This window comes from Neophocaena asiaeorientalis, unplaced genomic scaffold (genome assembly GCF_003031525.2).
Source record: "Neophocaena asiaeorientalis asiaeorientalis breed wild unplaced genomic scaffold, Neophocaena_asiaeorientalis_V1.1 scaffold325, whole genome shotgun sequence".
Lineage (NCBI taxonomy): Eukaryota > Metazoa > Chordata > Mammalia > Artiodactyla > Phocoenidae > Neophocaena > Neophocaena asiaeorientalis.
In genome coordinates this window covers 1,534,983-1,559,944 of record NW_020172742.1, presented here as the reverse complement: position 1 = coordinate 1,559,944, position 24,962 = coordinate 1,534,983, and the positions used below count along the sequence as shown (strand labels likewise).

The 24,962-nt window shown below is 48.8% G+C and overlaps 1 protein-coding gene across 4 annotated transcripts in view; it reads left to right on the top strand.

Moving 5' to 3' along the window:
- SRGAP3 (SLIT-ROBO Rho GTPase activating protein 3) overlaps positions 1–24,962 on the top strand; it is a 262,192-nt gene that overhangs the window by 124,071 nt on the left and 113,159 nt on the right. For all 4 annotated transcript variants that reach the window (XR_003002647.1, XM_024740673.1, XM_024740674.1 and 1 more), the window contains exon 3: positions 18,406–18,568. Coding sequence is in view for 3 of the 4 variants with exons in the window: in XM_024740673.1 (XP_024596441.1) it covers positions 18,406–18,568 (163 nt within the window). In the remaining variant the exon portion in view is untranslated. The remainder of the gene's footprint in view (positions 1–18,405; positions 18,569–24,962) is intronic.

The window sequence follows — 24,962 nt, the reverse complement described above, 5'->3', positions numbered from 1 at the left end:
TTGCGGTACGCGGGCCTCTCACTGTTGTGGCCTCTCCCGTTGCGGAGCACAGGCTCCGGACGCGCAGGCTCAGCGGCCATGGCTCACGGGCCCAGCCGCTCTGCGGCATGTGGGATCTTCCCGGACCGGGGCATGAACTCGTGTCCCCTGAATCGGCAGGCGGACTCTCAACCACTGCGCCACCAGGGAAGCCCCTTGCCTGTCTTTTGATAATAAAAACAACAGTGATGATTTATTGAGCACATTAACTGAGTACTTACTCTGAGCTGGATGGGTATTACTACCCCATCTTAGAGATGAGGACAGCGAAGCTCTGACTGAGTGCCTTGTACAAACATGTCTGTGGGCCAATTATTGTAAAGTGACAGATTTGAACCTTTGCTCTCGTTCTGCCTCCTTGGCCTGTGATAAGAAAGGGCCTGCGTGTGGTCTGAGAACAGCCATGGACTCTGAACGCTCCCCTAAAACCACAGACACACTGCAGAAACCCACGTCTCTGGCTGCGCTGTCATGGGAGCCATCCAGGCTGTGTGATCCGGCTGGAGCTCAGCTCCTGCCCCTCTCCTTCCTCTTGGTTTGAAATCAGCTCTCTTCCCGTTCTCGGTGTGAACATGGTGGAGAGGAGGGAGGCGGGGCACTGGGGGAGCATGGACGGGCATCCCCTCTTCCCTTGCATTGCCTGTAATGAGCTCAGTCAGCCCCTCATGGCTTCATTAACCGAGGCCACCAGACAGAACAGGAGCCCCAGCTGGCAGTCCAGCCAAGCAGGCCGCTGGACACACTCTGAAAATGTCTAATTAGGGTGTGGCCCTGGCCAGTGCAGCTGCTGCAGGCCCTCTGCATGAGGCTAATGCTTTGGCATTGCCCCCGATGGCTTTTGGAAGCAGGAGTCTCCAGGGGATGCCTGGACTTGTCCTTTGACCCCAGGGCCAACCAGCCTGACCTCTGGCTGCCTCTTCTTTGGAGCTCAGTGCACAGGGTCTGTGCTGTGCTCTGTCCTGGCTGTCCAGAGAAGCCTTGTCCTGCTGTCTTGTAGATCCTTTATTAAGAGAGTCCACCTATCTGCCAGGTACCCTCTCAGGGTATGGGTCTGGTCATTTTATTCCTACTACACTGGGCCCCCTTGGGGCAGAGGTGGGGCCTTTGTGAGTGAGCAGGAGGAAGGGAGGAAGAAAGGGAGGGAGGGGATTTACTTGGTCTATGAAGTTCACTATGGCTGAGAGATTTGGTTCAGAGAGGGAATTAATTTGCCCGAGATCTCACAGCAAATTAGTGGCAAAACTGGGATGGGCACTGCCTTAGTCCACTTGGGCTTCTATAACAAAGTACCACGGACTGGGTGGCTTGTAAACAGACATGTTTTTCCTCACACTTCTGGAGGCTGGAAGCCTGAGATCAGGGTGCCGACGTGGTGAGGTTCTGGTGAATGCCCTCCTGTGGCTTGCGGACACCTGATTCTCCTTGTGTCCTCCCACAGTGAGAGGAACAGAGAGAGGAAGCAAGCTCTAGAGACTCTTACAAGGGCACTAATCCCATACTGAGGGCTCCCTTCCTCTCGCCCTTATCTAATCCTAATTTCCTGCCAAAGGCCCCATGTCCCAACACCATCACATAGGGAGTAGGGTGTCAACATATGACTTCTGGGGCAACACAAAGATTCAGTCCATAACAGGAACTCACATCTTTTGACTCCAAGTCCATTGCTCCTCCTTTTGCTCCATGGGCTCCGTCTCTCTACGGCTCAAGCTGCTCCCTCTCCACCTGGGCAGCTGAAAAATTTACAGCTGCCCAGGAGGTACCCAGGAGGAGTCTGGGCTAGACTAACCCAGACTGAGTTCCATGTGGCACCTGATTCAAAGAAAGGCTCAGCTGGTGGCCCTGACGGTTTACCTGGGGCAGGTTGAACATTCAGAGTAAAACATCATCACATGTGTCTTTTCTACCATCACGTATTTCTATTCTAACACTTTTTTCAAAGCACTCTGACGTCTTTGCTCTCTTACAATCCTGATGATAACCCAGGGATGCAGAGAGGGAGCCAGTGGTTTTATCTCAAGCCAGCTGAGTGCCAGGCAAGCTGAGTGGGATTTTACAAAGGACACATCGTGAGCTGTTGAGTGAGAAAACCCAGGGCTCCTGGCTTCCAGCTCAGGCATCTCTCTCCAAAAAGCCATGTGGGCCATCATATTTGAAATGTGTATATTGAGGACCTTATTTTCTTAGACCGTGCTTCATGATGAAGACACAGTTTAATGAGACACTGCCCCTCCCCTCTCTCTCTCTCTCTCTCTCTCTCTCTCTCTCTCGCACGTGGCGTGGGGGATGTCCATAAGTGGTGTGCTTGGGGCAGGCACCCAGTCCCCGAGGCCCTGTTCTTTGAACCCTGCCACCTGCTTGCTCTTTAGGTCTCAGCGTTTAGATGTCACTTCCTCTGCAAAGCTTCCTTGAGTCTGACCAGGTGCCTTCCTGTGTGTGCCCACAATATTCTGCACTTGTTGATTCGCTTATTCAGTAGGTATTTATCGAGCACCTACCACGTGCCTGGCCCTGGCTTACAGTGGCAAACAAGACAGACTTGGTTCCTGCTGTGGTGGAATTTACCACCTAGTGGAGGAGAGAGATGCAAATCAAACATAGAAAACAAATAAACGAATCCAATGATTGCCGGGATGGAACAATTGCTAGGGTCTGGGTTGGAGGGTCTAAGACAGCTTCCCCCACATTCCCTGGCACTTTGGTGAAGACAGCTGTAAGGCTGGGCTCAGCTGGGCTGCCTCCCTCTCCACATGGGGCCAGGGCCTCACTTCAGTCGTGGGAGCTCAGGGCACCTAGGTGGCAGGAGGGCAATCCGCAGTCTTCTTGGACCCCACCTCCAGCCCCTGCCGAGATTCTCTTGATCAGAGTGGTCTCAGTTGTAGCTCAAGGGAGGGAAAATAAAGCCTTCCTCTCACTGGAGGACTGTCAAAGGATTCGCAGCCCTCTTGAATCCTCCGCACTGAGCTAAAACGGCAGCCAGGGAAGGCTTCTGGAGGAAGTGGCATTTAAGCAGAGACCCGAGGGGTGAGAAGGAGCAGCCGTGGGGACAGTGTGAGGGGAAGAGAGGCCAGTGGGGCTGGAACTGGTGGTGAGGAGAGCCGTAGCCATCCTCAGTAGGAGTAGCATGATCTGATTTCCATTTTTGAAAGATCACCCTGGATTGGAGGGGGCAAGAGTGGAGCTGAGCAGACTAGCAGGGTGATGGGAGTATAGCTCTCCAGGCAGGGGTGACGAGGGCCTGGGTGATAGCAGAGCTGACAGAGAGTGGACAGGTGCTGGGAAATCTGTCAGAGGCAGAATTGAGGAAAAGAGAAGAATCTGTTATGGACTTGAGATGAAGGGACTTGAGAAGGGCCTAAGGCAAAAGCTGCCACCCTGTGTTGTAGTCACCTTTTTTCCTTGTCTGTCCCTCTTTTGACGACTGAGCTGCCAGCTCTGAGATGGAAGAGGGAGTGGCTGTTGACTTGGGGTCCCTAGCACCTGGCACCAGGTTTGGCATATGGTTGGTCCTCACTGAATGTTTGTTGAATGAATGAATGAAGGTCAGGTGGTAATTAACGTGGCTCTGGGCTGGGGGTGGTTGGGGGCAGGGAAGGGGACATTTGTGGCTGCAGTAGGAGCTTGGGGAGGCCATCTGGGTGAAGGCAAAGGTACCGCCAGTTGTGGTACCTGGCACAGGCACAGCGTTGCTGAGAGGACAGTCCTTCATTGGGGAATCGGGAACGCAGAAGTTGAGCTCTAGTTTAGAGTGTGGTCTTGACCAGCAGCTTCAGCGTCCCCATCCCGGGGGAACTTGTCAGAAGAGCAAAGGCTCTGGCCTCCCCTCAGACCCACTGAATGAGAAACTCTGGGGGGTGGGGGTGGGCAGCAATTTGTATTTTAACAAGCCCTCCAGGGGATTCTGATGGCCATTCACTGCTGAAGAGTTGCCCAGGATGATGACTTTCTAGGTGATAAATTGTTTACAATTCACTTTCAGGTTGTGCTGGCTTTCCAGACCCCTCCTCTCCCCCAGCATAAAATCCATAATCCACTGCCCTTCTGCAGCCGGGCCCGATGCACTGGCCTTGTCCTTTTTGAGGCTGGGAGCCTGTCCTGAGCAGGAATGTGCTGGGGAGGGCGGCACACGGGGACCTTAAGACCTGCCTCTGGGGGTAGAGGGGTGTCCTGCAAACAAATTTGGTAGGTCTAGGCAGCCAGAGGTTTCCTGGAACTAAGATTTCTTCTTCCTCCAAAGAAGTGTTTTCTGAAACTCCAACACCTTGAGCTGTCCAGCTGTGGAGGCTGGTGGTGGGGCGGGCGGGAGGAGGCAAAGAGAGTGAGAATGAGTGGAGGTGGGAAAGACTGCCACTCTGTGCCTCCCCTTAGAGATTCCCCATGAAAGGCTCTGAGAGGTTTTACAATAAATAAGCCTGTTGACTTATTTCTGAAGGCTGTTTGACCACAGGATTCTCCCTCTCTCAGGATGTTTATTAATTTTTTACCAAACAAGCGCTCCTTGGGACCCAGTTTAAAAAGCTCTGTTGAGACAAACTCTGGATTCCCCTCTGGAATGTTCACGCTACATGCAAATCGTGTGGGAGGTGACACAGCCCCCTTCTTAGAATTCTGACTCCCTCCGTTTTTGATACCCCTGACCTTCTGGGGATATACCTGCTAAAAATGCTCTCTCCAGAAGTTTAAGTGTTGGTTGCTGCTATTTGGACAGCTGTGAAAAAAAAACAACAGGGAATTCTATTCAAATATGTTTAAACTGTGGAAAGTCAGAGTGTGGAAAGAGCTGGGAGGTGCTTGGCCAGTCAGTGAATAATGCCTAATATTCTCTGCACAGGAGGTTTGGAGCATCTCTTAGCTTCACGGAGCAGTTGAGAGGGAGGATTCAGTGAGCAGCTAAGTTGATTGCCAAGAAAATGCTTCTTTGGGGGGATAAAACATCACAGACTTTTTGTTTCCACAGATGTAGCATTTCCCTAAAAAGATGCTATAATTTAGACTTAGCCTTCCAGGTGAATCCTAAGGATAGAAGCACTTTTCTAGTGAGTAAAATGTGCAAAGGATTCATAATGAAAAGATTTGCTCAGACCGAGGTGGGGATAATGGGGGAGGTCCTCCAGGTGGCGAATCGCATCTCCATTCATAGCTGCTGCTGTTACTATGGCTACCATCGCACCAGTGATGGCTTTCCAGTAATGCTGTCCAGAGCTGGTATTCTCCTAGGACAGGTTGCCAGCCGACTCTTTCCTGGTGGCTCTGTGTCTGTGCTGCGCAGGTTGTTTAATCTTTCAAATTCCCCCCACATCCATATTACCATATGCCCGGTGCCCTATAGATGTTTGACATGGATCGTGTCATTTAACCTTCATGGTAAACGTTGTGACCTTTGAGGCAGGTACTATCTCTGTCTTTCTAGTTGAAAACATTGAGGTTTTGTGAAATTAAGTAATTTGTCCAGAGGGACACAGCTAGAACAGGTAAGTGGCAGAACTAGGATTTTTTTTTAATATTTTAATTTTATTGGAGTATAGTTGATTTACAACGTTGTGTTAATTTCAGGTGTACAGCAAAGTGATTCAGTTATACATATACATATATTCATTCTTTTTTAGATTATTTTCTCATGTAGGTTGTCACAGAATGTTGGGTAGAGTTCCCTGTGCTATACAGTAGGTCCTTGTTGGTTCTCTATCTTATATATAGTAGTGTGTGTACATTCATCCCAAGCTCCTGATGCAACTAACCCTCCCCCCCGACGTTTCCCCTTTGGTAACCATAAGTTTGTTTTCAATGTCTGTAAGTCTGCTTCTGTTTTGTAAAAGAGTTCATTTGCATCTTTTTAAAAAATAATTAGATTCCACATATGGGTGATATCATATGATGTTCGTCTTTCTCTGTCTGACTTACTTCACTTACTATGATAATCTAGGATTCTAATCTTGGTTTAACTGGCTCCGAAGTGCAAAATTTCTTCTAGCTGCATGCCTCTCGGTGTGTCCCCTCACCTCTCTGGGCTGGTTTCATGTTCCCGGAGAGTCAGCCATCAGTCCAGACCACATCCTCCTCGTGTGGGCGTCAGAGGGCTCCTTCTCCTCCTGGTCAGCTCATGCTCGTCTCCCCAGGGCCAGCTCAGGGCTCACCTCTGCGAAGTCCCTGCTGCAGGTCCCAGGTTTGCAGTCACTGCTCCTCCCCTGGCCTGCCATGGTGATCTGTATGTCACTCTCCTGGGGCTCGCGTCAGATTATCAAGGAATGATCCAGTTCATACGTCTCGTTCTCCTACCTCAGTCTGCCAGCTGCTTGATGGCAAGGGACCATTTCTAGTCCCTCTCTCTCTCTGACATACAATAGAAGCTCTATCAAAGTTTTTTGAATGAATAACTGAAAAGACCAAGATACTACTGAATACTTTCTTCAAATACTTGAAGGAGATAGACTTGTGGGGATGCTGAAGGAGAGAAGTGAGGTCCAAGGATAGCATTTTCAGAAAAGCAGACTTTAACTTAACCTTGAGAACGTTTCAGTAGCCAGAGCTGTCCAGCAAGAAAAGGGCTGCCTTGGGAGGTGTGAGGGCCCAATCCATGGAGGTATGTACACAACACAGTTGGGTGTTTTAGGGGCACATTTCTGTAGTGTGAAGGCTTGTCAGACCGGATCAGTGTTCCTCAGAATGAGGGAGGGATCATCGATAGCACGTGTGCCATAAATAGTGACTGATCTTTTCAGTTCTCTTTCAGTCTTTGTGGTTATAGTTTGGTTCTAGTGTGTTGCTAACACCTCTCTAACCCTCCATTTAACAAACAGACAGCAGATCTTGGGTATTAGCATCTGCCTAGGATTCAGTGATACTGTTTGGAACTTACTTTTTTCCAGTAACCTTCTATTTAGGGCAAGTAAAGCTGGTTTTTAAATTTTTATCTTAACTAAGACTAGGGAGAGTCCTTTTTGTAAATAAATCCATTTAAGTAAAAAGAGACACTCAACAGGGAGGTATGAAGTATGGTGGTATGCAGGATGGCAGAAATCCTGAAGCCAACATGAGATACCCCAAGGGCCCCTGCCAGCTCCTCCTGGAAAGTGAACATCTTTCATCTCCACCCTTTTCATCCCCCACCTTTGTTTTCACTGCTGGGAGGGATTTTAAGGCAGGAGGGTCAGCCCCTTGAGTGGTCTTTGCAATGGCTACAGCCCCTTATCCTCCTTCCAGTTTTTCCTTCTGGGGCCTCTCCAGATCCTACACCCAGTTTCCTGGAATCCTCAGAGACTGTAATCAGCAACTTCCAAAGTATTAATATTAACCAGGACGTGATTTTTTTATATTTGGATATGCTTGATACACATAGATACGTGTATATCATTTAAATTTTATTCTAAAAATGAAAATAGAAGTTGTAATAAAGATAAAATAGATGTTGTTGTAATTAACAAGCAGTGATATGCAGGGGTTTAGTTTTGACTCAATCCCATTAGGCAAAGAGGACAATAATGATCTTCCAAGATTATACAGCACCTTACACTTTGCAGAGTGCCTTCCCAGCCTTTAGCTGCTTAAATCCTCCTAAGAGTCCTGGTGGGGCTGAGGGAGTCAGGGAAGGTGTCATCATCCCCATCTGACAAGCAGAGGACCTGAAGGCCAGCCAGGGTGGGCCTGGCTTAGGATCCCCGCTGGTTGGTGAAAGAACTGACCGGAGGAACTGTGGGTCAGCGCCCTTCCTCTGCCGGGTGCATCACGTACCACGTGATGCACCCATTTTGCAGGTGGATAAACCAAGGCAAAAGTTCTCACAGGGAAAGAGAAGATGAGGTTGGCCAGACGTTGCCTAATGAGGCAGGAATTTTTGTTCCAGTACCAAGAATACATTCAGCGAGTCAAAAGGGAGCTCAGGAGTGCTGCTGGACCAGACCCAGTGTGCCATCACTTTGAGGTGTGAGGACTGATCCTCAGGGTGGAGGGGGCGTCTCCGGACCATTGGCACTAGGCCTTGAAGTACACATAAGGGTTTACTGGGGGAGAAGGTAGTAATGGGAGGAGGAAAACCAACATTTATAGCAAACCTGCCATGGGCTGTATGGTTACATACATCAGTCAATGGATTTTCCCAATAGCCAAGTGAGGTGCTGGTGGCAATAATAGTGATGCCAGTAATAATGATTATTACTATTATCAGGCACTGGGTTTGATGCTGAGAGTGTCTTATGAATTACCTCATTTAATCCTTAAAGCACCACTGTGAGGTAGGCGTTATCAACCCCGTTTTACAGATAAAGAAAGAAAAGGTTTGACTAGCTTCCCAGTTCACCCAGCTGGTGAGGAGCAGAACTGGTATTTGAACCCCAGCCTGTGACTCCATAGCACCCAGCATGCGTAAGCAGAACCTGCTTCGGGCAGGTGACCCAGTGGATGTAGTTCTTCCCTTATGGAATGACTGTCTCAGGGTTGGTGTCAGCCAACAGCAGCTTCTAAGTCAGCAGATCTCAGCTTCATGAAGGGGCTGCCCTGCCCTGAAGCCTCACATCCACTGTTTGCCACCAGGTGACTCCCAGGCAAAGCCCCAAATTCTTCCCCCTCACCTGGACAGCTGCTCTGCCTCCCACCTGGCCTTCCTGCCCAGCGATCACATCACTGGACCATTCAAAACCTTCATTCAGCCTTGACCTTCGAAGTCCTTCGTGGTCTGGCTCCTCCCTTCCTGCCACCTTTTCACCATGCCCTGCATCACTGCTGCCCGAGCCCAAAAGAACTTTTTTCAGCCCCGGAACATCCATGTCTTGTCTGACCTCACAGCTTCACACTCAGCCTTCCATCTGCCTGCAGGATATGTCTGTCTTTGTGTTTCCCATCCAGCAAACTCTTAGGTGTGCTTCAAGCCCACTGCAAATGTTTCTGTGATAACCCATCCACCCTGAGGCAGAATGAGCCGCTCCCTCCCCCACTCCTCTGAGATCCCCTTCCTCACACAGCATAATATAGGAAACGTCTGTTACTCTCCCCTGCTCAGCTTTCCTCCCTTCTTCTTTTGACAACAAGACCTAGATTTTCCTCTGGGGAATCATCCCTGAACAATGGTGAGCCTGTGACCAGCATTGTATCCTCTTGGCCACAGAGCTTTAATCTAGCGACCTGCAATCCAGGATTTTTGGTGGAACAGGTCGGGAAAAGCTCTCTTTTTACTGGGATTACTAGCAGTCAGGGTACTTTTGGTTTGAAGAGGGCCTGCCTGATAGTGAAGCCAGTACAGAGAGAGGAAAGCAGAGCCAAATGATAGAGACCAGGTCCCGCTGACATCCTTTGAGCCCCTGGATGCAGCCATGCCCGAGGGCAACAACCTCCTATTCCTTTACATTTTTTTGATTAAAATTTTTGATCCTGAAAATTTTTCTTCCTCCCATTACTACCATTTTTGTTTAAGCCAATCTGAACCAAGTTTTTCCTTCACTTCAACTAAAGGTGTTCTGACCAATAGCCATAAGAATTCTTGGTTTGCCTTAAGTTCAACTGCTAGATTGTGAGCCTTCTCAAGGTTCATCCAGTCATCTTTTTAATCCCCTGGGACTGGACAGTGCCTATTGGCACATGGCAGATACTCAAAGGATATTAGAAGAGTGAGTGAATGAGTGAATGAATTAGAGTCTGCCAAGGGCTCTGGAGGGATACAGGGAAATATGAGAGGTGGTTCCTGCCTTCAAGGGGCTTATAGAATAAGTGATGACACAAGCCCACATGTGTGGAGGGCAACTGACGAGTGAGTTAAGTGAGAAGATAAAAAATGTCATCTGGAAGTAACTATACAAGAAGATTGAAATGAGTGGTTCAGACAGAACATTCTGTGGATCTCAGGTGATCCCTGGAGGAAAGGCCTTTGAAGTAGATTTTGCTGCGTGGAGTGAAGAGGGGAAGGCATTCTGAGCAAGTGAATGCACAGATGTGAGGTGGAGATGCATGTGACCCAGGAAGAGTCCTTCCCAGGTTTCAGCAGCCTCACTTTCTTGTCTTTGAAGCTAGATACATAAAAGTGTAGAAAATAGCCATTCACTGTTTCCATTTTTGTGCGTCTTGTTAGGCTTTTCAAATAAATAAGTGGGGGAATTGGGAAAAAAATCCTTTGTCAGATCACATGTATACATTTGGTTTTGAAATATATGGTTGCTCTTGTCACAGAGGTCTGAAAGGCCCTCACTGGCCACTCTGTCACTCACCCATCCATTTGATGGATGAGGCAGTAAAGCCTCAGAGAGGTCGAGCCGCAAGCCCAAGAACACACAGCCAATTAGCAGCAGAGCCATGCTCCCCAACTCCCAGTACAATAGACTCAGAAGCCTTGGGGGGCAAAAAGTAGGTAAATGAAGAAACCCATTCCTGGCGCAGAGTTTCACCCACTGCCTGGAGCAGAAAGGGGGATGAGGGAGAGGGCTGGGCAGGCAGCAGATTGGGCCTTAAATGGGCTTTAAAAGCTGGCGGAGGAGGTTAGACTTTATCCTCTGTGTCGTAGGTCCATTTGCTCCTCTGATGGACCACAGGAAAGATGCTCAAGTGACCATGTAAACTCTCCTCAGACTCCTGATCCACTTGGGGTAGTAGCCTATTAGGGGTTGAATTTTGTCCTCCAAAAATTCACATGTTGAAATCCTAAACCCCCAGTACCTCAGAGTGTGACCTTGTTTGGAAATAGGGTCTTTACAGAGGTAATCAAGTAAAGTTGAGGTCAGTAGAGTGGGCCCTAATCCAACATGACTGGTGTCCCTATAATATAAAAAAAGGGGAATTTGGACATAGACACACATCCAGGGAAAACATCACGTGAACATGAAGGCAGAGATTGCGGTGATGTGTCTACGTGCCACAGATCACCAAAGATGGCTGGAATACCAAAGATGGCCAGCATACCGCCAGAAGCTGAGGGGGGGACACGGAACAGAGTCTCTCTCACAGCCCTTAGAAGGAACCAACCCTGCTGACACCATGATCTCAGACTTCCAGCCTCCAAAACTGAGAGGCAATACATTTCTGCTATTGAAGTGACCCATCTGTGGTGCGCTGTTACTGAAGACTGGTGTCCAGCAGCGCACAGCCCAGATGCTCATCCTGTCCCTCAAGGCCCTGGTCTATGCTGCCTCTGTGGCCTTGTCTCCACCCCTTGGACATCCGCTCTGCCCTTGGGAAGGCGCCCATGCATGCAGAGCCTTCACGTCGACTGCTGGGGATGCTCTCCCTTATCCCTAGGCCACTGTACAACCTACGCATTTTTCTGGTCCCACCTCATCCTTATGGGCACTTTTCACCTATCAGCCGACTGTGTGCCCAGACCTGCCCGACACCAGAGAAACAGTGGTGAAGAGGACAGATGTAAGCCGGAAAGGGGTCAAAGACAGAAACAAAAAGTAAATGAACAGGATAGATGTCAGGCATGGTAGTGCTGTAATAACGATAAAATGGGGTGGTGTACTAGAGATCCAGGAGCCGCTGGGGGGCAGGGAAGGCCTCAACCAGGAGAAACATCTCAGCTAACGTCTCAGTGACAAGAAGGACCACCTCCACCTTCCCTGGGTGAGGTAAACCCCCACCCCCACCCCCCTCCGTTATAGACTCAGGAGGCACCATGCATTTCTCTCTCACAGCTCTTATCACCGACGCCATTTCCTATCTACTTATGTGCTTATTTGATTGTCACCTGAGGCCCCTACTGGACCATAAGCTCCATGAATCAGGGAGCATGACTCACTTTGCTTAGCACTGTCTGGCACAAAACATGGCACCCAGTTAATATTTTCAGAATTAATGATTCATGCTCCCAGCAAGGACAAGGAATTCCAAATCCTGATTGGGGCAACTTAGGTAGAAAGAAGTTAACCATACTTTTTGGGCCCCGGAACTAATTGAGGGATGCTTTTCTGAGCTTTGCTGGCAGCTGCCCAAGCAAGCGTAGTGCAAGACCCTGGAATGTCTTGGAAGCGAGCGGGAAGCCAGAGGCAGGGACTCGGCGTCTTGGGGACAGGGTCAGCTGCAGGAGCTCCCCTCCCTCCCGGAGGGACCAGCATCCCCGGGCAGTGGATTTGCCTTCATCTGCATTTGGATGGGGCTCAACAGGCCTGGAAATGGGTTCTGTTTGCTAAGTGGAATTTTCCGGTGCCCAGCCAGAAGAAGAAGAAGGGAGAAGCTGGCTCACTGCTGATTTCATTTTCCCAGCTCACCAGCTTGGCGAGGCCTCGCTCCTCTAGCTGCAGTCGCTTGGATCCTCATACCCAGCTCCCCTAACCAAAGAAAGAAAGCTGTGACTCACCAGAAATTTTCATTGCTGTTTTTTGGCTGTAAAAAGTAAAATACATACACATCTATGTGAAAGTTCTCAATTATACCTTAGCTCAGCAGCTTCCACCTGCTGTGTGGACACAGGGATGCAAGACTGGAAAAGGAGAAAAGCCCTCAAGATGTGCCTTAGAGGACAGAACGCCTGCCCAGGTTCATTTTGGCATCTTCCAGAAGTGTGGCTGCAGCAGGCAAAATGGCTGCTAGTATGGAGAGCTGGGTCTCAGGTCAAAGGGGTCCTGTTTTCAAAAGGGACAAGTAACCTCCTGAAAAGAGAAGGCCGGTGTCCAGCTCTGCCATACGTGGCCTGGATGCTTCTTCCTGCGGTCCCTGTACAATCCAGATGGCCCGTGGGATGGTGATCAGTGCGCTGGCCGGAGCCTTCGGGACCCCGCACCTGCCCCTCCTCTGCCTTGCTCCCCGGGCTTTAGCCACACTGGCCTTCATTCGGTGCCTTAAATGCACCGAGCTCCCTGCCCCGCAGTGAGCCTTTGCCCATTCTGTTCCCTCTGCCTGGAATCGTCACCCTCAAGCCCACTCTCCTGGCCCCTTTACCTGCCTCCCCCATCTCTTCCTTTAGAGCCTAGCTGAAAGGCCCCTTCCTTAGGGACACTTCAGAGACCCCCGGAGTCCGGCCAGGTCCCCTCAATAGGAGTCCTCATGCACCATGCTCTCCTTTCTGGCACTTTCTGTGGCTGTGACTCCATCCACACGTGCTGAACTCTCTGAGGATTATGTGTCTCCCCCACTGGACTGTAATCTCCGTGGAGGCAGGAGCTGTGTCTGTTGCGCTCCATGTCATGTCCCTGGGGACTGGTCCATGTGAAATATGCAATAAGAATGTATCCAGTGGGGAAACTGCTGAATGACCCTGGAGCTTTTTTCTGGTGTTTAACAACAAGGTTGACAATATGGTCTAAGTAGCCAGGCCACAGGGGTTAAGAGACCTGCATATAGTCACACAGGCAGTATGGACTCAGGGGTACCCCTCCCCCCCAAGTCCAGGTGTCTTTCTGTTTCATCGTGTCTTTCTGTCTCACCATGCTGGGCCCCATCTGTGGCCTTCCCTCTTCTTTCTGACATGGTGAGAGCCAGGTACCATTGTGGCCAAGGCCACAGATGGCAGCTCTCCACAGAGCGGTCAACTCCACCCTGACCCTGGCTGTGGACAGCCCTGTTCACCCCGGTCTTTTAGTCTCCAAATGAGCTGCCCCACACGAGGGGAGCCAGGGCTGGGAGAAGATGGGGAGAGCAGAAGCAGCCTCCCGTGCTGGAGTGGACCCAGAGGATGGACCTGCTGGTTGCACGGCAGGCCTGGGACAGTGTCTGCAGAGGATGGGCTGGCACATCATCCCCATTGTAGGCCTCTTCCAGCTCACCAGGGCAGGAGGAGCGCAGCCCTGCCCCATCCCTCCAGCTGCAGCCTCGACAGGCCTCCTGAGAATTTGCCTTTTCTGCCACGTGGTGGTCATGTGCATTTGTAAAGAGTTCCAGGTCATTCCACGGTTTCAAATATCATCCAAGTGCTTGTTGCCGGCGTCCACATTTATCTCTCTAGCCCAGATATCGCCTTCTGAGTGTTCCACAAGCCCTTTAGGCTCGCCGTCTTCAAATAAAACTCATCGCCTTCCCTCCCTACCCTGCCCCTGTAAATGTTCCTCATCTCCGTAAATGCTACCCCTGCTCTCAGGCACCCAGCCTGAAAGACTTGGAGTCATTCTGAGCATCTTCTTTTCCCTCCCAACCAGTCAATCTCAGGGTCCAGTCAGTTTACCACCTAAATGTTTCTTGAATCCCTCAACTTCCCTCTTGGCCCCCTCAAGCCCATCCTCCACTCAGTAGCCAGAGTGAGAGTTTGAAAGTGGAATTTTACCCTTTCACTCCCCTGTTCTAAACCCCTCAGTGGCTCCCCGCCAACCTCAGGATGAAGCTCAAACTCTCTACTGGGACTTAAGGCCCTTAACTATGTGGCCTCTTCCTAATTCTCCAACTTTGTTTTTCACTCTCCCCCCATCACTCCAGGACATGATGCTTGAGCCCCCTTGACTATGTTTGACTCACCAACCTGCTCTCTCTAGGCCTTTGTTCATCATATTTCTCCACCTAGAAAGCTCTCCCCTGTCAAACTCCATTCCAGCCTTTAGTTCTCAGTCTAGAAAGTGCTTCCTCCAGGAAGCCATCCATGCTCACCCCTCCACCAGATCTGGGCGAGGGGGCCTCCTCTGCCCCGTAGTCTCCTTCCCATCACTACATTTATGAGGCTGTATCATCATCTTCTGCTTCCTCGTGTGTCTCCCTTACCCGAATGTAGCCTTGTGGAGCAGGGTCTTGCCTGCTGTGGTTACTGCTGCATCCCCAGCCCCTCGCCTGCCTGGCACGTACACACGGAGACAGACAATGAATGAATGAAAGCCTGAATGAACCAAGGCCTCATCTCCTCAGCAGCCACTCACTTTAGCTTGACAAGTCCTTGGTTGCTTTCGGGTAACTCTCCCCTCCTTGCCTCTGCTCCTTCTGCCGCCCCTGTAATCCCGTCTGCGTCTGTGTTGCCTCCTGCCCACAGCTGCTGATAAGGAAAGCGCCTCCTTTCCACTCTTTCTCTTACCCAGTCTCTCCCTGGCCAGGTGACCTAATTAATGGTCCCCAAGCTGTCCCAGCACTTTTGCACCCTTTCAAGACCTTTTTCCTTTCCCCTGAAACTTACCTTCTGGCTGTGACTTCCATAAATTTTGCACATTTAATTCCCTGATGCTGTTCAATTCTTGCATCCCAGGCTGAGCTCAGCCCCTGAAGTAATTTAGGTAACAGCTCAATTATCTCATCTCTCCTTTCATCTTTGCATTTCCATCGCCACCTAGGAAGCTGTGGAAATGGGATGTAAACTATTTTCTGCCCAAACCCACTTCTCCACTTGCAGTTCTTATCTTGGTTCATGTCATCAGCATCCAACCAGTCGCCTGAGATCCAAATCTCAGAATCACCATCCACTTCCCCCTCCCCCACCCCCTCTCTATTTCCAGGAAGTCTCTAAGATTCTCTGCTCTCTTGGTGAGGAGTCTCTTAAATTCACCCTTCTCTGGCCACCACCCAGGCCCTCATCATCTCTCTTTTCCTGGACTAGGGTCACCTCCTGACTGGTCCTCCTGCCTCCAGCCCCACACCTCTGCCCACACCCATCCAGCCCTCCACTCATCCACCTGTTCATCCATCCATCCGTCTATCCACCCAACAAGCCACCCACCCACCAACCCATCCACCCACCCACTCATCTGTCCATCATCCTCCAGTCTGCCCGCAATGATCTTTCTAAGACACACATTGGTTAGATCATACCTCTGCTTAAATAACTTCCATGACTCTCCACTGCCTACAGCAGGCATTCTTAACCCTGGATGCACATTAGAATCTTATAGAGAATGTTTTAAAAATACCAACGTTCTACCCCCAGAGATTCTGACTTAATTGGTCTTGGGTGGGGCCTGGGTCTTGGTGTTTTTTAAAAGCTTCCCAGGTGATTTTAGTGTGCAACCTGGGTTGAGAACCATATGGCCTAGATGATAAAATCCCAACTCATTAGGCTGGTGTTCAATTCCCCACAATCAAACCTTTCACCTGTCTCCCCATCCTTATGTCCTCCCCTAACACGCTGACAATTCTAGCTCTGCTGAGCTGCTTCTCTATCTTTGTATCCACAGGTCCCTCTGCCTACAATTCCATCTCTCTGCCCCTCTATTTGGAAAACTCGTACCTATTCTTCAAGACCCAGCACAAATGTGACCTTTTCTGTTGGGTTTCTCTTCTACAGCACCTACTACATGTCAGGCACATTGCTGGGCACTGGATATGGTGACTAAGACAGAAACAGTTCCTGCTCTCACAGAACTTCGAGTAGGGTGATGGGTGGGGAGTGGAAACTCCTTAAGGCAGGAATTCTCAAACTTGAGAGTGCATCGCAATCCTCTGGAGGGCTGGTCAAAACACAGGTGCTGGTCCCACCTCCAGGATTTCTTATTAAGTGGTCTGGAGTGGCCCCGACAATTTACATTTCCAACAAATTTCAAAGTGAAGCTGATGCATCTGGGCTGGGGACCACCTCTGAGAACCGCTGCCCTAGAGCGAGGTCCTCCGAGGCACACTCTCCAGGGAGTATCATTTAAGCCAAGACTCAGAGGAAGAGAGAAGAGCAGGGGCTCACACATTCCAGATGGCACAGCGCGCGTGAAGACCCCAGGTGGGAAGAAGCTGGCAGGAAAGCAAAGGGGCCTGTGTGACGGGGACGTGGAGTGGGCTCCGCGTTTTCTCCAGCTTCTCGCGCAGAACGGGTGCTCTGCATGTTTCTATCCCAGCGCTTCAGCACCTTCCACTGTAATCCTTCTGCCTCAGCCACCTCATTAGGAGCCCCTCCGAGGCAGGTCTGTGTCCACGCTCACCCAGAGCCCACCTGAGACCTGACACGGAATAAATGCTGAGGGATTTGGGCTGGGCTGTTGGATTTCAGTGTTCTGGCCTTTTCTCTAGGCTATAAACAAAGGAGAAACTGCTTCGTTTCTCTTACAGCATAATGTCTCCTCCATTTTCCTTAGAGGTCTCTAACATATCCATCCACTCTCTCAACCAAATTCCTTTCTCCCAAATTCCGACTACCTGGGCAGATTTTTAAGCCCGTTTGGTGACAGAAGGAAAAGTCAACTGGCCTCTCCTCACCTATCCTTCCCAAGCCCAGGGTTTGGGTGCAGTGAGGGGTGTATGTGCTGTGGCTGCCCAGAGGCCCTCAGGGCTACGCTTCCACTTGCCTTTGGGAGGATGATGTGGTCAAAGCGGAAGTCAGCAGAATTCCCTTCCTCAGAAACACTGATCGTGGAAGGCCGCATTTCCTCAGAGAACCATGGCCAGCCCCCCGGGGGAGCCAGGCAGGCCTGGGGGACTGGACCTTGAGCCAGTCACCCTAGGTGGTGGATGGCCCTCTGCCCCAATATCACCTTCCTGCCTTGGAAAGTGGAGGAAGGGTCTTAGGTCAAGTACACATGCCAGATGCCCCATGTGACAACGTGGGATTATTGGTTTGATTTTGGTTTCTGATTGTCCTTTACTGTCTTCCTGGACACTATATACACTCTATTGAGACTAACAGAGGGGTCTTTGGTACAGCACAGAGAAGAGAGATATCCCCCATTTCTTTTTTGGAAATATCCCATTTCCCAAGTTTCGGGAAACACTGGTGCATAGATCTGTGGTTCTCAGACTTGTGTGGGAATCAGCAGCTTGGAGGGCTTGTTAAAACCCAGATCACCGGGTCACCTCCAGAGGTTCTGATTCAGCAGGGCTGGAGTGAGGCTCAAGAGCCTGCATTTCTTATAGACCCCAGGCGATGCTGCTGCTGGTCTGGGGACCCCAACACTTTGAGAACCCCTCTTTTAGCATAATGCCCAGCTAGAGGACACTAAGAATGTGTCAGTCATTGAAGGACAAAGATTTGTCTTGCGTGTACTTCACTCAAAAGCAGATTTCCTTAGGCTCTCTTCCCAAGTATAGAACCTGAAATCCTCCAGGCCCTCAGCTCCATTGAGGGGCAAAGGAATGTGTTTCCAAGAGGCCAAGAGACCAGGACTGACCCTGGAGGAGGACAAAAAGGTTAAGAGCCTGAGGGACCCCCAGGGGTTGGGGGAGGCAAGGAGGGGAAGGAAAGGGTCCACTTTTTGTTCTTTCCCCTGGATATTTCTAGAACTCATACAAGAATTTCAAGCACAACTGGTTTAGTATTTCTTAACTCCAGGGAAGACAGCTTCCTCTCAGAAGGGAGAGATACATGTAGCAAGTGCTACATCCAGTGGGAGAGTAGGACGGGATAGGACTTCTAGTCAAAGACCTGGGTTTTGGCCCCAGCACTGCTCTGTGACCTTGGGAGGATTGCTTCCTCATGGTCTCTGTTACCCCAGCTGTTAAATATGTTATGATAAAACGAGTTTGAAAGGGCCCCATGAGGGTCAAAAGAGCCGCGGTGGGTGACAACGTAGAACACTGTGTGGCTGGCAGTTTCAGTGGAGCCAACTTGAGCTGTCTTGGTTTCCACAGGAAGGACCAATATCTCCTCTCGCCTGTGAACTGTTGGTATCTAGTCCTGCATCAGACCAGGCGGGAGAGCCGAGACCATGCCACCCTCAATGACATCTTCATGAACAATGTCATCGTTCGCCTCTCCCAAATCAGCGAGGATGTCATCAGACTCTTCAAAAAGGTGGGTATTTGGGCCACCCGAGTTTCTGCCCCAGGCTGGCCTTGGCAAGACAGCCAGCCACGGTGGGGTGTGGTCTGGGGACCTGGGACCAGGGGTCAGGCATGTTGAAGGGTGCGGGGTGCTGAGGCCTGGACTTGGCACCGCAGACCCTGAGTTTGAGTCCTGGATGTGGCTGGGGGGCTCAGCCACTTCAGCAACCACCATCACCACAAAAATAAAAACCTTTGCATGGTTAGGTAAGTAGTACACTCATTGTAGGAGATTTGGAAACACAGAGATGAGCTCACACTTGTGTAAAAAATAAAATTCAAAAACAAACACTTAGAAATTAATGTCACCTGAAATGCTATCACTCAGCCATAATCACTTTGGTTGTCATAGGAACTTCTTTATATGTACATATGTAAATACATTTTCTATGAGTGCTGATTTTATACACTTTCTAGAATATGTATGTACTTTTCCCAGATGAGATCAGACTGCATATATGATTTTACTCTCTGCTTATGTCACCTAACAAATTATATAACACTGGATTACAAAATTTTCCCATATCAATAAATATAATTCCACAACATTTTGAAACATTGCATAGTATTTCATCATACAGATGTACCCTAGTTTATTTAACCAATCCCTTATTGTTGAACACTTCAGTGATTTCCATATTATTATAAATACTGCTGCTGTGAGCTTCTTTTATATACACCTTTGTCACATTCACTGCTACTTTTTAAATTGAAGTATAGTTTATTTACAATATTCTATTAGTTGTAGGTATATAGCATAGTGATTCAGTATTTTTGTAGATTGTACTCCATTAAAAGTATAAGATAATGGCTATATTTCCCTGTGCTACACAATATATCCTTGTTGCTTATTTATTTCATTTATTGTAGTTTGTGTCTCTTAATCCCATACCACTAATTTGCCCCTTTCCCTTTTGGTAACCAGTAGTTTGTTTTCTATATCTGTGTGTCTGTTTCTGTTTTGCATATACATTCATTTGTATTGTTTTTTAGATTCCACATATACGTGTTAGCATATAGTATTTGTTTTTCCCTCTCTGACTTACTTCACTAAGCATAATATTCTCTAGGTCCATCCACATTGCTGCAAATAGCAGACTTTCATTCTTTTTTTATGGCTGAATAATATTCCACTGTATATGTATATTTAGATATACCACATGTACTTGATCCATTCATCTGTTGATGGGCCACTGCTTTTACCTCTGGGCTTTCTATCCTGTTCCATTGATCTATATTCCTGTTTTTGTGCCAGTACCATACTGTCTTGATTACTGTAGCTTTGTAGTATACTCTGAAGTCCAGGAGCCTGATTCCTCCAGCTCCATTTTTCTATCTTGAGATTGCTTTGGCTCTTCGGGGTCTTTTGTGTTTCCTTATGAATTGTAAAGTTTTTTGTTCTAGTTCTGTGAAGAAGGCCATTGGTAGTTTGATAGGGATTACATTGAATCTGTAGATTGCTTTGGGTAGCATAGTCATTTTCACAATGTTGATTCTTCCAATCCAAGAACATGGTATATCTCTCCATCTGTTTGTGTCATTTTTGATTCCTTTCATCAGTGTCTTATAGTTTTCTGAGTACAGGTCTTTTACCTCCTTAGGTAGGTTTATTCCTAGGTATTTTATTCTTTTTGTTGCAGTGGTCAATGGGAGTGTTTCCTTAATTTCTCTTTCAGATTTTTCATCATTAGTGTATAGGAATGCAAGAGATTTCTGTGCATTAATTTTGTATCCTGCTACTTTACCAAATTCATTGATTAGCTCTAGTAGTTTTCTGGTAGCATGTTTAGGATTCTCTATGTGTAGTATCATGTCATCTGCAAACAGTGACAGTTTTACTTCTTCTTTTCCGATTTGGATTCTTTTTATTTCTTTTTCTTCTCTGATTGCTGTGACTAAAACTTCCAAAACTATGTGGAATAATTGTGGTGAGAGTTGGCAACCTTGTCTTGTTCCTGATCTTAGTGGAAATGGTTTCAGTTTTTCACCATTGAGAACGATGTTGGCTGGGCCACTGCTATTTTCTTAAGATCTGTTTCTGTAACAGGAATTTTAGGGTCAGATTTTGCTCATTTGTTTGTCTATCTAATGAGGTTAAGATCATCTACTTCCCAGGGGCAGTATGAGGGTTAAATGAAATGGTGCAAGTGAAGGAGGTGGGTATTATTGAGAAGTGTTTCAGGATATGGTCTTTGGGTCCACAAGTCTTAAATTTCTGGCTTCATAATCCTGCCTTGTGGTCTTTGGGTCCACAAGTCTTAAATTTCTGGCTTCATAATCCTGCCTTGTGGTCTTTGGGTCCACAAGTCTTAAATTTCTGGCTTCATAATCCTGGTTCCATTGTTTATTAGCTGTGTGTCTTTGGGTTTGTTACTGAAACTCTCTGAGCCTGTTTCCTTATTTGTGAAATGGGGATAGAAGTACCCACAGGGCAGTTGCTTGGGTTAAGAGGGTTATTAATCCCAAGTAAAGCGTGGAAAGCAGCACCTGTCACTAAGTGCTCAGGAAAGCTGGCTATTATAATACGAGTGTAAGAGACTATTACTACTAAAATGATCCAGCTCATCTGTTCTTGCCAGGCACCAGTTTTAGGGAAGAGGTGACCTGGGATTGCTAGACACACAGAGGAAGAAGACAAGTTGGTTTGAAATATAGTCATCTCTCCCTGGTCTGTATGTGGATTGTCCACTTTGAGGATGACTTCTATGGCAAAATTGTAACTGCAGGCTAATTCCCCTCCCCCCCCGCCCCCCGCCACACAATCTGCTCTGGTCTCCTCCTGGGGCTGTGTTTATGAAGTGTAGTCTAAGTTTAATATTTGCGTAAGCAAACATAATTAGAAAGGTAAATACAGTGCAATAAAAAAAAATTCACATAGTGCTTTGCGAAGCCAAACTGAAGGGATTCAGATTGTTTGGTCCCATCACAAGCCCCCGCCTGCTGCTGCCACTGTCACATCTATTTTTCTGGGTGGGAGGGACTCACAGAGAAAGGGTCATCTGGGCCTTTAGGAAATGAAGGATCTTTTCCTGAGCTGAGCCCTGGGACAAGTGAGATAAATCTTTTCAGCTCTCATTTAGGCTGACAGCAGCCTCACTTGTGATGGAGGTTAACAGGGTGGAAAATAATGAAAAAAGGTCTACAGCTGAGCTCCTGGCTGCCTTGTTACCAGCTCTGTGCCTGTGGAACAAAGGAAACGACCCGGTCCCTCTGGGCCAAGAGAGAGCTGGGGGACAGGGCCTGACTGGCTGATTTAGCACAGCGTGGCCCCCTTGTGTCACATCAGTTATAGATGATCTCAGCCCTGAGCCCTGCATCCTTACATAATAATAGTTCTGCAGACCTCAAACGACTGCAGGGGCTGGTCTCTGGTCAGACTGGGGAACAAGATCATCACTTAGCCCATTTTACAGATGAGAAGGTAAAGCCTGAGAATGGCCAGTTGTCATCACTTCCAGGAGGCAGCACGGCTGGGCTTTTGGAGTCTGTCTCAGAGCCACCTGTCACTGACATTGTGACCCTGGGTAAGTCTCTCTGAGCCTCACTTTTCTCATCTGGGAAGAGGAGATGGTGACAGTGCCACACTTGGAGTGGGAGTCCTTCGCCATCTGACAAGTGACATTCTGCCACTGCCTCTGCAGGAGGTGGGAGTGGCTTCCAGGCCAGGTGTCCTTCCTGTGCCTGGGCCTGGGGCAGCTGCTCCACCTGCCAGCTCCTCAGTGGTGCAGAATGCTCTTTGACTTCATAACTCACCTTTTCCTGATTCTCCGTTTCCCCTTCTGCAATGCAGTGCGCTATGCCTGGAAGCAGCACTTCTCATTCCACAGCCATTCTAGGCTTCATCTGGGCAAATGGACTTGTGCATGCAGGTGGCCGTTGCTTTAACTGTGAGATGTGGATCCACCAGAGCAGAACCGACTGGATGAGCTCTTAGCAGCCACCGTAGTGATCAGGACTCTTACGGTTGCAAACAACAGAAACGCAGCTCAGCTGGCTTGAGGGAGGAAAGGGAGCTTATCGGCTCTTCAGAGCCAAGACTGGCTTCAGGCATGGGGGCTTCAAAGGCACCAAGGGTGTTGTTAGAACCCAATCTCTCTGCGATTCTGCGCCAGTTTTCTTTGTTTTCCAGTTTTTTGTTTTGTTGTGTTTTTAAGGAGGGGTGGGAGAAGGGCTCATGCATAGTCAGTCTCTCTCTCTGTGATGACCACATGGCCCCTGCAGCCCCAGGCTTACATCCTACCTGCTTCAAGTCCAGCGGAAAGTGAGAGGTCCCTTCTCCCAGAATTGGGTCTTACAGGCTCTGACTGGACCAGTGTGCGTCACACGAGTGCTCCTGAAGCTGGGCATACACTCAACTCCCCCTTATGCATAGGACAAAGGATGGCTGAGGGTGGTTCCCCAGGAAAAACTGGGTGCTCTTACAAGAAGGGTGAAATAAAACAATGGGTGTCCACTAGGCCTTCTGTTCCAGTCCTTTTATCATCCTCTTCATGAGCTGTCTTCTCTTTGCCAGATCTCCCCCAATAATGGGCATTCATTACCTTGCATTACATTTGGGGACAACCGAGACCAATAGAAAATTCTCCCCAATGTTGAGATGAAATCTTTCAGGGTTTCCACTCACAGGTCCTCTGGGCCACCTAGATCAATCCACATGGAAATCTATCAGGTACTCATGACCACACACCCAGGCCCTTCCTGCCTCTAGGTAAACATGCCAGGTTCCTTCAGTTGACCCCCGTGACTTGGCTTTGAGTTTTCTCTCCTCCTGGGTCAGGCTCCAGGGCTTCTCTGACCGGCATAAGTTAATATTCAGAACCACTCAGAACCCTCCAGAAAGCTCTGACCAGTTAAGAGGAGAGCAGGGCTGTCTAGACACTTTATTTCTAATAATGAAACCTATGAAGGCACTTGCCTTTTTCATGATCGTCTCAGCGCATTTGACCCACTCTGAACGCTCAGCTCAAATCTCCAGGGGATTTTGTACCAAATGTTTTTTAATATGTCCATGAATTCTGTCCTTGTGTTTTTTTATATTTGCCCTTTTAAAACTTCATTTTATTAGATTCTGGTCAAATGGGATCAGTGTCCTTTTTTTTTTTTTTTTTTTTTTTTTTTTTTGGTGAGCAAAGGCTCCGGACGCGCAGGCTCAGCGGCCATGGCTCACGGACCCAGCTGCTCCGCAGCATGTGGGATCTTCCCAGACCGGGGCACGAACCCGCGTCCCCTGCATCGGCAGGCGGACTCCCAGCCACTGCGCCACCAGGGAAGCCCTCAGTGTCCTTTTTTAAGCGATTTTTCAAGCAGCAATACGGTAACTTTTTCAAGAGTTTCCTCATTCCTCCTCTGTGGGAGAAGCCTGTTTTATAACCTCGCCATGTCTTCCTCCTCTGTGTTACTTTCTTCTACGTGTCAGTTCTTTGGCCCCGTGTTTGATTCTTCTCTACTTTCTTAGTGGAGAAGGTGGAAAGTGGGGCAGAGGGTTGAGAATGAGTTCACAGTGGAGGTGATGCTTGAATTGGGTGTTGAAGGATGAATAGGAGTCTCCCAAGTGGGGAAAGGAGGTTAGGAGTTCAGTGTTAGGACGAAGGCAAGAGCACAGGGGACAGAGTGTCATGATGAGAGTCCACAGCACCTTGGAACGGAGGCTGCAAAATGGTGGTCCACAGCTGAATTTGGTTCTCAAGTGTAATCTGCTTGGCCCTCACTATGTTAAGAAAACTTCAACCAATATTTTACTTTATTTTATTTTATTTTTGCGGTACGTGGGCCTCTCACTGTTGTGGCTTCTCCTGTTGCGGAGCACAGGCTCCGGATACACAGGCTCAGCGGCCATGGCTCATGGGCCCAGCCGCTCCGTGGCACGTGGGATCTTCCCGGACTGGGGCACGAAGCCGTGTCCCCTGCATCGGCAGGTGGACTCTCAACCCCTGAGCCCCCAGGGAAGCCCTTTTTTTTTTTTTTTTTAATATTTTAAAATTGTGGGATTTCGCATAAAAATCAGAACTTTGTATTCCTCTTAAAAAGCCAGAAGCTCTGACAGTACCAGAACAACATGGGGTCATTCTTGGCGGTACTTGTCCAGAGCTGAGTAGCCGCTGGTCCTTCAGGCTGGGCACACTCGCTCCACTGCCCCACAGCCCCTGTGGGTTGTCCGGTGAATGACACTGACCCCTTTATTTTAGCTCCTTGGCCCTTTGTGCATTTGAGTTTGTGGCCTCATCTTTAAACATGATCTAACAGAGCTTCTCAAAGTCTAGCATCAGAATCACCTGGAGGGCTTGGTAAACATGGATTGCTGGGCCCCATGCCCACAGCTTCTGATTCACCAGGTTGAAGTGAGGCCTGAGATTCTGCATTTCTAA